The sequence below is a fragment of the Numenius arquata genome, chromosome 4 (genome assembly GCF_964106895.1).
Source record: "Numenius arquata chromosome 4, bNumArq3.hap1.1, whole genome shotgun sequence".
Taxonomy (NCBI): domain Eukaryota; kingdom Metazoa; phylum Chordata; class Aves; order Charadriiformes; family Scolopacidae; genus Numenius; species Numenius arquata.
This window is the reverse complement of record NC_133579.1, coordinates 63,771,150-63,786,852: the sequence shown is the minus strand read 5'-3', so window position 1 is coordinate 63,786,852 and position 15,703 is coordinate 63,771,150. Positions and strand designations below refer to the sequence as shown.

The window sequence follows — 15,703 nt, the reverse complement described above, 5'->3', positions numbered from 1 at the left end:
ACTGGGCTCCTTTAAAGACACAGCTGCTTAGTTAGCCAGTCAGGCTAATGCAAGGAAGGATGCCCAGTTTAGTTTCAGACTCCGAGGTTCATCTGAACACCTCATGATTTAACAGCAGTAGAGGCTGAACACTGTCCACTGATATTACCCAAGCTCAAGTGAAATTCGGATACGGTCTCTTACCCCACTCTAAACGCCGGAGGCTGGCTGAAGGAAAATCCTGAAGAGCCAGAAGGCTGTGCCGGTGCCGCTGGTGCAGGAGGATTTGCACCAAAAGTAAATACGCCGGGGTTATTTGGAAAGTTGAAATTAGAAGTATTACTTCCAAACTGGAATACGGAACCTGGGTGGAAGCAGAATGGAGTAAGAAAGTTGGCATTTGAATTCATCGTTCCCAGCAAAATCCTCATGTTCTTCCCTCTACCTTTAATGAATTTTTTTAGGTCGCTCAAGATGACAAAACTAGGGTGGGTGGGTGGGTGGGTGGGTGTGTGCACCAGAAGTGCCAGGTTACTGCAGGAATGGTACAGAGAAGAATTCAGCTCACTTTAATAGGGAATCAAAATGGGAGTCTTAAAAGTAAGACTGCTGGCACACTGATAACAATTTGTTTGCTGACTTCTGTACCATGATTACCTGAGCATAGTGAAGTTATTAATAAAGTCTTAAATTATAGTATCGAATCACGTAGATTTATACTGAAGTAAACTTCCTTGTGTTCATGCAGTCGATCTGGGGACTCCCTTTGATTTAATGTGCTAACGCAGCACCTCATCTTAAAAAAATAATTCCTACCATCAAAGTCACTGATAAGCAACACAGACAACCCAGGGAGATTTTTATCTTTAAACTGCTACCTGATTAATGAAAGACTGACTAAGTACCGTGGTGTGCCAGCTAATCTACCGATTAGTAAAAAAATGTCAGTTACTTTTAACAGAGGCTAAACTTCTGGAGGTAAAGCTTCTGAGAAGAAAAGAAGAATACTTTTCCCTTTAAGTATTTAATTTGATGAGATCAAATACATACGTTCTGGCACTGTGTGTTTTGATAGTTACTAGTGTGGAACAGGTCTTTCTTACACTTAAATTGCAAGGATCGTTCTCTGCCCCCCTCCCACAGTATTTTATACTTCATCAGTAAAAAGAACTTTATTTCAAGTTCTAACCCATAAATGCTTACAAGTAATTCTGACTTCATTCTTACACAATAAAGCCCCCAATCCAAGTAAATTGCCAAAACCTGTAAGAACTACTCTAACAAATCCAAAAGTAGTAATTTTGCAGTGCTTCCGCCATTCTGATTTGTACAATCTCCAATTGTGGAGTTAATACTCCATGTTTTTTAACATCCTTTTGATCGCTAGATGCCTTGAGAAAAAATAAACCCCGGGATTTAGCGGTAGGGTTGCACCCTCCATGTCTGCTTGGTCTCCTGGGGAGAAGGCTCACTGTGAAGCTGGCACAGCTATGGCACATCCTCCACAGCCAGGAGTGACACACAAACGACTTAACCCTGTCCCCGTTATTTTTATGGAGGGCAATTCTTATACTTAATATGTGCGCAAGGCAGAAGTCTTCTTTCTCCGTATAATTTAAGGTGCACTTCATGAAGAAATTAATAGAAAAACAAACTATAATCTTTGAGACCAAAAGGGAAGGGGAGGGTTGGCACTCACCAGCGCTGGGGGTACCAGAGCCAAACCCTGGCTGTTGGGTCGCTTGCTGTCCGAAGACAGAGGGCTGGGTGCTGCTGGTCACCGAGCCGAAGGCAGGAGGAGCAGGCTGGGCGCCAGCTGAAAACAGCGTTGTCGACAGCGATCCAAAACTTGGAGCGCTCGGCTGGCTGGAGCCTTGGCTCTGGCCAAATGCTGGTGGCTGACTGGCGCCAAATGCTGGGCCGGCAGCAGGCGCTGGAGGCCCAGAGCCAAACAGAAACGAAGAGGACGACCCTCGGGGGACAGAAGAGAAATGTGAGTATACGCAGGGTTTTTTCCCCTCCACAAGAATGAATCTAGAAACAAAGGTTATAAAAACTCATCTTTCCCAAGTCTGGCAGCTGAATACTCATCTGAATTTCAACCTAACGGTTGAAAATGGTTCAACCTATATAAAACAACTACTACATCAACCATAACAGAAATTGCACCTTTTCTTGCAAATTACGTGAGAAATACCATGTTTATGAGAGTCAGACAAAATTAAATCTCCAACACATTGGCTGCCTAGACTCTGGTTACTGCCTTAATGTTCTAAAAAAGGATTCCCACAAAAAGTACATTTTAATTTGTATTTACTAAAAGCTGTTTATATCACACACAGAGAATATTCATTCAAATTGTATTTTTCAAACATGCAAAATATAGCTCCTGATTTATTAGGATCAGGAGAACATGAATCTTTCTTGTCAGCAACCGCATCCCTCTCTGCCCAACTTCGGGGGGCCAGATCAAACTCGCAGTGGTCCCTCCATACTCAAGAACTCGGTTTAGCAGAGCAATTCTCTACGTAACATCAACAGACAACCGGCTCATTTGTTCAGCTGCTTCAGTTCCGCACGGCCAGCAGAAATAACGCAATGAAAATAGGTGACTGAACAGTGAGTCTGAACCTACACAGCAGATCTGCGATGCAGAAGGGGACGTTTTTAAACAGCATTATTCATGCAATTTAAGCAGCCTTCACGCAACAGAGAATAGCCTCTGTTGCACCACAACTTGGAATGCCTGACTCTTTTTCTTTCCAAGATGAAGACCAGATAGATGATTAAAGTTAATATAGGCTTCTGCATTAAAAAAACCCCAACCTCTGTGAAGGTGTTTGAAATATGGTGTCACTAGCAAAATGACACTGAAGTTATGGATTTGTAAGCAGGTTAAATTGATTTGCTGGTGGTTACGACTTAGGGCTGTTTTCTCTCTGATACACAAAAAAGTGTGCAAATTTCATTTCTGTCAATCAGGTCAAACTAGATGAGGTCTCTTTCTCACAGGTTCAATCTTATTCCCAATATACTGAGAGGCTACCCAGAATACAGATGATTGGGCAGATTTAGTCTTGTGTTGTACTGCTAAACTCATGCAGTGGGGTAACAAACATAAAACGTGAAGAAACTTTTTATAGGTTCTTATCTCCGTCTTCTCTAAATTACTAGGAAATTAACAAATACTGGCCATAATGCTTATTGGAAACCAAACCTTAAACAGCAGCAATTGCATGTAGAAGTACTGTGTTTATATGTACTTGTGAAGGACGAATTTTGCAATCCTCAACATTATTTACAACAGTTGAGAGTTTGAAGTATGGAAGAGAAAAATCAGGGAAGTTGTAACTCCTTGATTTCTAACTGTAAGCACTGGACTGACAGTGAAAAGAAAGAAACTGTCATTCTCATGGTGAAAAGCTCCTATACTAATTGAAATCCAGTAAAGGATTCGCATAAAACAACTCTGCTGCCAGTTCATTCTTAAACTGTATTTCCCAGACACTGAAAAACTGAGCCCTAATTTATATTGTTGAATATAAATACTCGATATTTTTCTCTACTTCCCTGCATTTGGCCTACACCTTCTCTAAAGTAAAATATTCATGAAACAGTATTTCCTAGGTCCACTACATAATGGCAAAATGAGAAGAGCATCTATTTAACAGGTACCTGTTGAACTTGATGTGGTTGTGGCTCCAAAGGTAAAGCCTGAACTTGCCGCATTGGTACTGCTGGCTCCCGAACCAAAGAGAAATGAAGCAAGAGCCGTGCCGGTGCTGGAAGATGTGGTTGCTGGTTTGTTCTCTTGAGAGAAGCCAAATGACTGAGATGCTGTAGATTCTGCAGAATTGCCAAAAACAGAGCTGCTCACAGTGTTGCTGGGTTGTCCAAACACAAAGGGAGCGGGAACTGGCTGAGGATTTGAGGAAGAGATGGCACTGCCAAACATGCTGCTGCTGTTGGCTGAAGTGGTGGGTACGACTGTGCTGGAGGAACTTGAGCTCAAGAAACTGAAAGATGGCTTTGCTGCTCCTTGATCTGAAAGGAAGAACAGGACATAAACCACCACAGAAATGCCAAAGTACAGCAGATAGATTCCTGTTCAATCGCCATACAAACGGCAATCCTGAATGACACCTAAACAACAATCCCAACTACTGTTGCTTAAATAAGATCCAGATTTAATGTGCTAACTGCTGCCATCCACAATTAAAAGAATGGAAGAATTGTGAAGAACATGGATACCACTGCAGTTGAGGCTTCACTGGTTACAAACACAAGGCATTGGCTGTCGTTACCTGAATCAACATTAAGCAGGACTTCTGAACTCTTCAAACAAAAATATATTTCAGATCAACATCAATCACCTGTAATAGTTTTATGGTGTTGCTCAATGGAGTATTGAAAAACACAGTGATATATTTGCATTTGTAGCTTGTTTGAAAATATAGCCCTGTGCTAAAAGCTTCAAGCCAAGCAAAGCCTAACTCTTCCAAGCTTAAGTTGTACTTTGTACATTGTACTTAAGCACCTGCAAGACCTACTTTTTAAGAGCAACAGAGACCATTAAGACCGTTGTTAGAAACTACTGAGTGCAGTTTTACACACTTAGAATAGAGCTGTCTTTTAAAGTCAGTCATTCTTCAGCTTTCCCTAAACTGCTGGTCTAATTCTTCTTGTATTTGTGAACTTGTTTTCAATTACCTACTATCTTTTTCCCAGCAGATATGGCCCCTTTTCATCTACAGCATTTTTAAGGGACTATACCATTCTTCAGAATGCTTGTTAAAATTCCCTTTTTGCACAAGGTGCTTCATCAAATTTCCATAAATAAACCAAACTTCAGAACTTTACCTGGCAGGTAAAAAAACCAAACAGTAAAACCCAACTTCAAAACCACCCACCCACCCATCTCCCCTCCCAAAAAGCCCACAATCCTCCAAAAACCTGTCTGTTCAGTACCAGTTCAATGTAAGAATATTGTGATTAAAATCAGTATAACCCTACGTATTGCTTTTATTCAGGGTTACTTACTGATGTCCTTTTCCATATCACTTCAGAAGTTAGAAACTAATTCTGTTCTCTAAAACACAGTTGCTAAGTCATGCAAATGAATTTAACAACCAGAATTTTTCCACAGTGATCACCAGTGAAGAACTGTAATCCTCCACTGCAGACTTTCAACAAATTAAAGGAACACAGAACTGTGTAGTATCGATGAAGTGATTTTTAGACCTTTGTAGCAGTAGAGAAACAGCAGTACATCCTGCAGCATAGCTCCAAATCCATGGGAATAAAATATTCCCCTCTCCTATCCCCTTTCATTATGAAAAACAATGCTAGTGTGAGGTCTCTATACTGCACCATACTATAGATTGTCACCAGCTATGCTCTCACCACTGAGACAATACAACTTCTGCGTTCATATGAGAAGCGATACAGGTTCCTTAAGGTGTGGCAATTCTTTTGGCTAAATCTCGTGTTAAAACTCATTGAAATCTAAAAAAGACTTGCTACATGTTGTCTACACACCAACAACCAGAACTAAAGATGGGCTGCAGGTAGTAATTAAGCCTTTTCTGAAGCTCTAGCGCATAAATATGTCTAATCCCATAGATTATGTTCAGTATGGCTTCAGAGGAATTATTTGATAGACACAAGCAGACAAGTGAAGACAAAAGACGTTCTATCTACCTGAAGTACTGGTTTGTGCCCCAAACGCAAAAGACGGCTTTGCCTGATCGGTTTCCTTCTCCGATGGTTTGACGAAACTGAAGTTGAATATAGGTTTTGCTGTGCTCTCCTCTTTGGTATGCTCAGCCGTCCCAGCTGAAAAGATAGGTTGTGCCTTTAACTCTTCATTGTCAGCTTTCTTTCCAAACACTAACGGAGCAGCAGAAGTGACCGAGTCCTGCTTCTCTTCTGTCCTTCCCAAAACAAACTGTGAGGCAGGCGCAGACTCCACGTTGCCAAAAGAGAAGCCTCCCTTTGTTGAAAGAGTTTCATCCTTTTTCTCATCTGACTTCTTAAATGCAAGAGCAGGTGATGCTACCTCCTTTTCTGCCACAGTTCCAAAAGTGAAGCCACTGACTCCGGTTTTATTCTCACTGGTAGCTATGGAAGAAGTAGAACTCATACCAAAACCAAAGCCTCCCAAAACTGGTTCCTCTTTCTTTTCCTGCTGTCCCAGGCTCGCTGTCCCAAACTGAAATGCTGAAGGAGCCTGACTGCTTGTAGACGGAAGTCCAAAGGTAAAACTGTTACTTTTACCTTCTTTTTTACTGTCTTCTGATTTAGAGTCTGAGGAAGAAACTCCAAATTTGAAGTCCCCTGAACCAGTAGGAAACTTAAAACCCCCAGTCACAGTGTTGGAGGATGCAGGTTCAGATGCAACGCCAAACTTGAAGCTCCCTTGTTCTCCAAATTTAAAATTTCCTGTGCTACCTAATGTATGAGAAGATTCAGAGGAGGACGACTGGACACCAAATGTAAATGATGGCATTGCAGCATTTGTGGACACAGTAGGAGTACCAAAACCTACAGAAACAAGTAATAATGTTAAGTTTGCAATGTATCATGCAAATCACGTAAGGCTTTAGCTACGTGGCTGGGATTCTAGTCCTGAACTTCCATTGTCAAAACTGGTAAAAAAAAAACCAAACCCAAAACAACAAACAAACCACAAAACAAGTAAAAAAACTCCACACTTTTCTCTACATACACCTTTTCGCAATGGAATTCTTCTATCCACCACCTGGCTTTGAAAACTACACTGCTAGCTTCTTTGAATAATCATGCTTTTCTGAGCTCCACATGAACAATACCTAAGGCTGGTAAGGAACAGCAATGTCACAAGCTTTTCTCTAAAAAGCGTAATCTTTTTCTGGGGAAAGGGTGCGGAAACACAGGCACGCTACCTCTTACTTAAGCAATATTCCTAGAGGAAAAATGAACAATTTTGCCATATCTCAAAAGAAAAATAATTGTACTTAAAAAAAAAAAAACCCACAAAAGAAAAAATAAATTGCAGAATGCACACCCTTGTTTTACTCATTAAGTATTACCTTTGAGCTCTGCTTTGGTGCCTGGCTTTGCACTTTCACAAGCTACACATTTTGTGGCTTCTGCTTTGTTTTGAACCAAGCAGACCTCACAATCCCAGCTTCCTTCGGGCTTCTTGAATTTGTCTAAATCCAGAAATCCTCCTGAAGAAGCAGAAAATGTAGAAACACTGCTACTGGTCACAGGCACTGAACTCCCTGAGAAATAAGCAAGATAGTTAATCATCCTGCTTGAATGATAAAGTGAATATGAACTTTTAAAGAAAGTCTTCAATGCTCATTAAATTACAAAGTGGACAAGTGTAACAGTAAAAAATAAATAAATAAATAAATAAATTGAACTACAAGTTAATTTCAGTCAAACTCAATCCAAGAAAGTAAACAGTAGAAACACCTAGATTCTTCTTTATAATCTATGTATGATTTTAAGCACAAATTTAACCAACGACATTTAAACAGCAACTGCAGACCATACAATACAGTAACACAGCCTATTTCAGATGTAAATTAAAGGTACTGTACTCAACCAAAACTATTAAACGAATTTCCGGTGGCATGAGTAACCCACAGTCCAAGTTAGCACCACTCAACTTAATGATCACTGTCAACTGACGTGAGGCTGAGAATTTACCAGAATGATTCATCGCCAAATCCCAAAGACAGACATGTTGAAAACTACATTGTGACAAAAAAACCAAAACAACAAACAAGGGGAACTCAAAGCTTCCAAATCCACAACTCTGTGCTCACTAAAAGCTACACTGTCTTCAACAACAGCAGAAATCTCCATAAAAAGGCCCAAAAGACAATCCTTGCCTTCTGATTTTTCTCCCTGGCAAAGGAAGAGATGTCAACGAGATGCTACACCTCAACAGACAACTTCAGCTCTGTAAGTATGAGGACTGAAGTGGACATCCAGAAGGCACAAAAGCATCACATAATCATCATGTTCACCTACAGTTTTAAACCACTGAGGGTGGCGTTTAAGAGAGAGGCAGAGGATAATGCCTCAAATTCAAAACAGTAAAGACAGGAATGGTCTTCTCTTCCACAGCACATCAAGAACATTTTTGTCCTCCCATTTTACTTGCCTCACTCTTCCCCTTGGCAGATGTAATGTAACTGTGCAAGTCTTTGTACCATGATGGTCATGGCAAACCTCCCACATTTCCAAAATTCCTCCTTGGAATGGCTACAGTCTCAGGCAAAAGTGCCAGCTGATCATTCTGAGGCTGAAAGTCCATGAGAATAAGCTCCCTCTGGAATGCGTTATCTTATCTGAAGAAATTTCACTCTTACTGTACAGAATGATTACAAACCCACAATCTAGTCTGTCTTGGATTTTTCTCCCCCCTCCCCAGATACATTTGCAAAGACATTTTTTGACATAATAGTATATTAAATGATGTTAAAAGCCAATGAAAATGAACACAAAAATAATTATTTGTGCTTTAAAAACAATACACTCACCACACTCCAAACAAAACCCAGCGCTGCACTGAAGGAGGCGCCCACCTCCCCAAGGCCTGGAAGGACCCTGACCTTCCAGAATAAGGCCACCCATGTTCTTGAATGCTGTCTACCACTGGCCCCCATAGATGAACATACGGCTTTGTTTTAGCTTAAGATGACTAAAGACTACACTGTCTTGAAATCTGGCTTCATACCTTGGCTCAATTACACACAAATGCTGAGTGGAGACATTTTTGATCAGGTTCTGTAAAAGCCGTTTCTGCTTATGTTTTGAAACAGAAAAAAACCAATATTTTTTAACTCTTTTTATGGAGTTCACATTTTTCCCCAATAAAAATGAGTAAATTGGGTTTAAGTTAATCAGGGCATCCAGTTTAGTCATCTTTCCTCACCAGCTGCAAAGCAGGGCATATTTGCTCCAGTTCAGCTCGGTACTAGTACATTTCACAATCAGTTCAATTCATGTGACAGGCTGGAATCTGGGTTGAGACCTCAAAACTGCCTGTAACCATTCCTGCAGACAGGCACTAATCCATCCTGTCTGGCATACAGCCATGCTGCTGAAAATTTTTTTTACGCAACGTGTTTTAGTCCGTAAAGAATGCACAGAAGCTGAGATTGAAACGATAGACAAGAGAAGAACACACCTGGTTTCTCAGACTGACAAGCTACACATTTGCTGTCTTCTGCCTTATTTAATACAAGGCACACTGCACAGTCCCAAGAGCCTTTTGGCTTCTTAAATTTGTCTCCAAATCCCAGAGTGACTGTTGTGTCAGTGCTGCTGGAGGAGGATGTCACTGTCACCGAGTTGTCTGTGACCACTGGTAACGTTAGAGCAGGCGTTACTCCTGTTCCAGGCTTTGGTGTCTCACAGGCTATACATTTTGTAGCTTCAGGTTTGTTCTGGACCAGACAGGTATCACAATCCCATGTGTTGGGTGCTGTTTTAAATTTGTCTTCAAAGCCCAATGTCCCGGCTGTAGGGACTGCAGCCTTCGAGGTGACGCACTGACTGGAGCTTATCGTCTGTTTCGTACTCTCCACTGTTGACACTTTAGCAGCTTGACATGTTACACATTTGCCATCTGTGGGTTTGTTTTGCAGACATGGGTCATACCTCATGTCAGACTGCCAAAACGAGGATGCTTGTTTAGAGCTGTCTTTGCCTGCAGAAAAACTACTTATTGCAGGCCTTGTATAGACCACTGTGCTTGTAACAGGCTGTGCAGATGTAGAGGAGTGTGTTTTCTCAGACGTGAAGCCTAGAAAAGAAATAAACAGGAAGAGATCTTACTGATAAAGCGCTAACCCTTGCTATATGCCAGTTACTTATAATACTAGACAGCATAAATTTAAACCAAGTGCCAGTGGTTACAACTATACATTCCTACTAACTGCAAGAGGAAGTCCCTGGAAATCTTATCTAAAGGGATGAAATTTCATATGCTGCACTGGGACACAGCAGAACATTTATTTAAAGCTTGATTTAACTCTTCATTTCCAAAAAAGTTTTAAATACAAATCTTCACTGGTAGATACAAGTGTGAACAAAAGGTACTGAAAGCTGACTGTCCGTCACGGACTAGAAATAATCCAATTTCATTTTAAGACACCATGCCCAATTGAATCATATTTCTAAAGCTATTTCTGCCATAGTAGATGACTCACATCTACTTTAGTAGCTGTACAGCAGTTGGTACTTGGAGCAGAAATACCATCCACATGGTATTTCCCCACAGATACCGAGTATTAATTAAGTAATGAAAATGAAGATAACAGAACAATTGTTATGTATAAGCTTTGCGCAAAGTGCACTGGACACAGGCCAATTTCTCATTTAAAGGTGCCAGTTTTAACAGAAAACAAGAACCACCAATATGGAAATACTAAAGAAGATGCTACAGCAGTGCACTAGCCATGACACAAAGTGGATTTTTTTGTTGTTGCGGTGGTGGTTGTTTTTTTTTAAAAATCAATGTAGATATACACTAGCGTATTTTTCGCAATATCTTTTAAAAAGGATTTCATTATCTCACCAGGGCTTTTTAGAATGTCTAACACACTTCCTTCCTTTAAGACCTTTGCAGGTTTGGAGAGGCCATCGTATTCTTCTTTTTCTTCCTTCTTATTGCTGGTGCTGTTTACAGTGGTGGTATCTTTAAAAACAAAACGAAAAACACTTTTCACAAAGAAATCCACTTAAAATATATTCATATTTGCTAGAAACAAGAATTTCAAACTTTCATGCTTCTGATATAAGAATCTTCAAAATTCTACCTTGTTTACAGCAGTTTATAATTACAAATAGGTGAAAAGCAGATCTATCACAGAAAACACACTTTGCCTGGAATTGCTAATATGCTCAGAAAGGACAGATTTACTATTTAATATACAAAAAAGAAAATCAGCATTCAGATTTGAAATGCTAAAATTTCCGATACCTAGAGTAAGTAAGGACGTCACTGGTGTATCACTGGATCCAGAAAGCTCTGCTGATTTTACAACAGGAACACTAAATGTAAACCCAATCTGCTACGAAAAAGAGAGATTTTTTCAGATTCTGAAACCAAAGAAACTTTAACCAAATTTCAAACACAAATAAAAATCTGAAATCCAGTCTTCAAACTTTCTGTATACATGCTGGCTGACAAATTTTAAGCCAGAAACCTATATATTCATTTCCCCATTATTAGGGACAATTCTGCTTTATTCTGCAATATTCTACTAAAGGCTTGAAATAAGGATGAGTTTTATTTATTTTACGTACAGACAACGGAGGTAGCACTTCCGCCTCAGTAGATTTCACAATTGGAGATGAAAATCTGAACACAGGACTGCCCACATTACTTGCTGGTTGTACCTGTATTTTCAAAAGAATTAAGGTTTGTATCTAAAAGAAAAACACCCTGGTGAAACAATAGCAGGTACCTGAATTCACTGCCTAACAGACGTTCTGCAGTGTTTGGTATTTATTTCTAATGCACAGATAAGAAAATGAAGCTTGAGAGTGAGCATGTAGAACAGTATCATCAAAAACAAATCCCATAAACCAAGAGAAAAAAACGAGATGCTACTTAGATCTAAATACATGGAAAAGCAGACCAGGCCCATTAAGAACCTTTAACTCAGCTCAATTGTAGTCAGAGCTTCAGCAAATACCTCAACATGTTAAAGCAAATAACTACTTCAAAACGTACAAAAATATTTCATGTACTCTGGAATAAACGAATGTTTATTTTACTGCAATCATATTCCCATTATTGCACCCTAGACTCATATTCTACACTAGGCTTATACGACCATTAATGCTACCTCTAATTTAATAACTTAACTTGGCATAAAAACCTAACAAAATTTCCATAGCATTTGATGCAGTTATACAATTGCGTAAACCAAAAGTTTGCAACGTATAAAACGGAGGCAGAGTCAAACTTTGCCTCCCCTCACCTCCAAATTGGAATACAACACTGATTTATTCAGCAGGATATAAACTGATGTTGGTTAAATTCACGAGCACCATGGAAGAAGTTAACATGCAACAAAGCAGATGTATACTCATCCAACAAACGTATTCACACTATACAACAAAGATTTACCTTGTTCATCACTGCTGTTGAAACAGTGCTTGGTGACGATGAGACAGTACTACTGGCAAGAAAACTGAAGTTGAACGAAGGCAGCGATGCAGTACTGATGGGTAGGGGTACTTTCGGTAGTACTGGTTCTTCCACCTCCTACGTGTAAATTTTAATTGTTGTAAATTTTAATTTTTCCTCTTTCTTTAAAAAAGTGGTAACTTTTAGTTTTTCCCTTTTACAAGACTAACTACTTTCCCACCCTGTCCCATCCTTAATTTCTTAAGTTAAATATAACGGAGATATTGATAGATTAAGACAAAGCAAGTTTTCAAAAGGAATCCCAACCTCTGCACCTCGGTCTGCAGGTGATTTGAATTTACGATAGGCCTGTTTCCATTTGTATTATAGAAACATTCTCCAGCATTTACTATTTCTTCATGTTGCATCAGCCAGAAGACTGATTTAAAATTTTTGTATTTAAGATCCAGTAGTAGGAAGCTTACATAACATCCAATCAGAAAAATGCCCTTTGGGATAGTCATGACCATAGTTTTACTAAATAGACTTTTTCCATTAAAACAAGAAAAAATCCTGCTCACAATTAGTTTGATTAAGTGCCAAAAATTGTGAATGACCATTAGCAGACATGCAGAACATTTGTCTTCTGCTTCCGACTCTTGGCCTGTATCTTTCTACATGACTTAAATATGAAATAACAAATTAAATAAACTTGGTTTACTTACTTGGCACTTGTTTCAAACTTCATTCTTTTATAAAAACTCTACAGACCTCCACCAAAATTCGTTCATTCAGCTGCTAATGAGAAACTTCATAGTATGAAGCATCTCCAAGGTAATATGACTAAAGATTTCAAAAATATAAAACCAAAGTCGACGCATTTAAACAGATAAATAAATTGGAGCCTGCCCTGAAACCCACAGCAAAACACTCACAAAACTGAAATGGCATTATTATAAATTATTACGAGGCAATAAAACTTGTATACTTAGCTAGTTACTTCAGTAATCTCAGTAAGAGCAATTAACTCGAGTCTCTTACCTCTTGCTCTTGTCCAGGTTTTGATATATAGTGTACTCCTCTTTCTCTTCTCATCTTGCCGCCACCACCCACTCCTCCTGAAGACAGACCATTGGATGCAGGAGTACTGAACTTAGGGTAGGTCAAATTGCTGGCAAAGAATAACAATAGACAGAATGAGGAAGGGAAAAAAAGAAAGAAAAGAAAAAAAAGAGAAAAGGAAAAAGAAAAAAGTCAACCTAGATCAACTAATTGCTTCAAGCTATTTATAGTCACTATTAGTCCTAGAACTGACACCTTCTAATTGGAATCAGAAAAAAATGTTTCGCGAATTGCTAAATGCTGGTAAATATCTGATGTTCTAAACAGCAAAAGCTGCATTAATAAGAGCAGCAACGAGAAGGACATACATAAGAAACAGTCACAACATCCATAAAGGAATGATGACTAAGCCAGAAGACCTGAAATAGAAGAACTGATTTAGACTGTTATTTTCTGATGTTCCCTTTTAATAGTCCAGACAGTGGAAATTTTGACTGCCAGTTCTCTGATTCTGTGATGAGCATGTATCTTTGCGGGGATCTAAAAGAACAACTAAAAATATATATGGAGAGAGAGAGAGGGAGAGAGAGAACGAGTATGTGTGCGCACGCACATGAAATGCTGCCAACAGCTCTTATGGAATAGAGAGGCTTAAACTTGTGTGGCAAGATAATACAGCAAAAGCTTCAGAAGCAGCTCTGGCTTTCCTGGGGCCATCGGCAGAAGCAGCAGAGGTGTTTGGGTGTGCCAACATTCCACAAGTCTTTTCAGACATGAATACAGATCCCTTTTGTAAGGCATACAAAGGCATTTCTCTGTTCATTACAAAAGCCTAGATCCAAACCAGAAAGATTTCCTAATCCAAGCGGGAAGGGAGAAGAACCCTCCAACCCCAAAACCCTCAAACGTGCACACACACCCCCCCAAAAAAACCCCATACCACACCCTGACACAAAAGTGAACTAGGGAATAACAACAATAAAAAGCAGTGTGGCATCAAAATGAAGTATCCCTGGAAAAAATTACCATATCAAAGCTTATCCTGCAGCCAAGCAGTCAGTCATTACAAAAAGTACATTTGTTCACACTGGAAGTCACCAGGTCAAGTTTCCAGAAGATAGAGGAAGAGAATTGGTCTAAACTTGTCAGATACTTGCAAACAGTCTGCTTAGCACTGTAACCACTGAGAGGAAGCCAGATCCTTAAGGCCATATGCTCAAACTTTTCTCTAATCCAAACTGACAATCAATTTGAATTCTGAAAAAATCTTACGTCAAAACGGAGCTGTATTCAGACACTTGTAGACTGCCTATAATAAACCATATTCCTCGTTTCTGTTGACACTTGTCAGCTTCTAAGAGGCAAAGACATCTTTCTGTCTTCAAGCAAGTCCAATTTACAATTCTGACCCAGGTTTAAAAACTAAATAGCCTTGGAAGGCTGAACAGAGATGTACCCAAGTACTGCAGGTTAACTGCACAAAGGGACTCTGGCCAGCTGCCCCTTAGCAGTGTTATGCTTCTGCTCCAGAATATGGCATCCAACAGAGACTGGCTTTATAAAAGAATTTTTTTTAAAAAGGATCATCTACTCTACAGAAAAAAGCAGACCATAGCAGCAAAACTGCTGAACCAAATAAAAAAAAAAATCAGTTTTCTGGATCTCCTTTCTACATGCAGGAGAAGAAAGGAGTTCCACTAAAGAAAATCCAGAACAGTTTGAAAACCCACAATTGAAACGTAACATCTGTTTGGCTCGAAGGTTTTTGGCATAGATGCAATCTCTTACAGCCCTGAGAAGGTAGTTGCTGCGAAGACAAACTATTAGATGCCAAAACAAAGGGCTGGTTTTGGGGTTTGGCTTGCAAGCCAAAGAATGCCCATGGGCAACATAAGAATTGGTTGGAAGATGAACACAGAGACAACAAAATACAATTCCCTGTATTTGAAAAGGACACTGTTCTTTGAAATGGACGAATCTTCCAAAAAAGGTATCTTTTGAAGGCAAAGTGTCTTAATTCAAGCATTACTCAAAAGACTAGCTGCCCAGAAGGGAGAGCCATCAATATTATCTGGAGATGAAGTCATTCTACCTAAACCAAGCAAGCAGTGTAAGACAATCCCCTCAAGAAGAAATACAATTATTAACTCTCCTGGAATTTTGTGTTTTAGAGACAAGTTGGCATTTGGCCTCAGATAATTCTAAAGGCTCCTGTTTTTCATGCAAACTCACAAAGCAGACATGCGACTTCTCCATGAAAGAAGCATTAAAAAATTATCTCCCTCCAGGTTCTTGCTTTTTTTTAAAAAAAAAAAACAACCAAACTAAATACATTCCTGAACTGCAAGCCACTTCACCTTATAAAGAATCTTTCAGGAAGAACAATTCCTTTAGGACAAAGCTCTCAGACTCCAAGCAATTAAATAAAGAGCTGAAACTAGTATCTGCGCCCCTAATGAACATCAAGATGCACAAATGGTTAAACTCTCTCAGAATACAGTTTTTCACTATATTTTCCATTCC

The 15,703-nt window shown here is 39.5% G+C and overlaps 1 protein-coding gene across 1 annotated transcript in view; it reads right to left on the bottom strand.

Moving 5' to 3' along the window:
• Positions 1-15,703, bottom strand: part of NUP153 (nucleoporin 153) — a 44,214-nt gene that overhangs the window by 1,408 nt on the left and 27,103 nt on the right. Inside the window, exons 12-24 of the mRNA XM_074146817.1 lie at positions 13,160-13,289; positions 12,109-12,253; positions 11,587-11,592; positions 11,290-11,372; positions 10,964-11,051; positions 10,559-10,678; positions 9,167-9,784; positions 7,050-7,244; positions 5,680-6,522; positions 5,368-5,370; positions 3,655-4,023; positions 1,679-1,951; positions 184-343 (exon numbers count right to left, since the gene is read on the bottom strand). Of these exons, the coding sequence (XP_074002918.1) occupies positions 184-343; positions 1,679-1,951; positions 3,655-4,023; positions 5,368-5,370; positions 5,680-6,522; positions 7,050-7,244; positions 9,167-9,784; positions 10,559-10,678; positions 10,964-11,051; positions 11,290-11,372; positions 11,587-11,592; positions 12,109-12,253; positions 13,160-13,289 (3,033 nt within the window). The remainder of the gene's footprint in view (positions 1-183; positions 344-1,678; positions 1,952-3,654; positions 4,024-5,367; positions 5,371-5,679; positions 6,523-7,049; positions 7,245-9,166; positions 9,785-10,558; positions 10,679-10,963; positions 11,052-11,289; positions 11,373-11,586; positions 11,593-12,108; positions 12,254-13,159; positions 13,290-15,703) is intronic.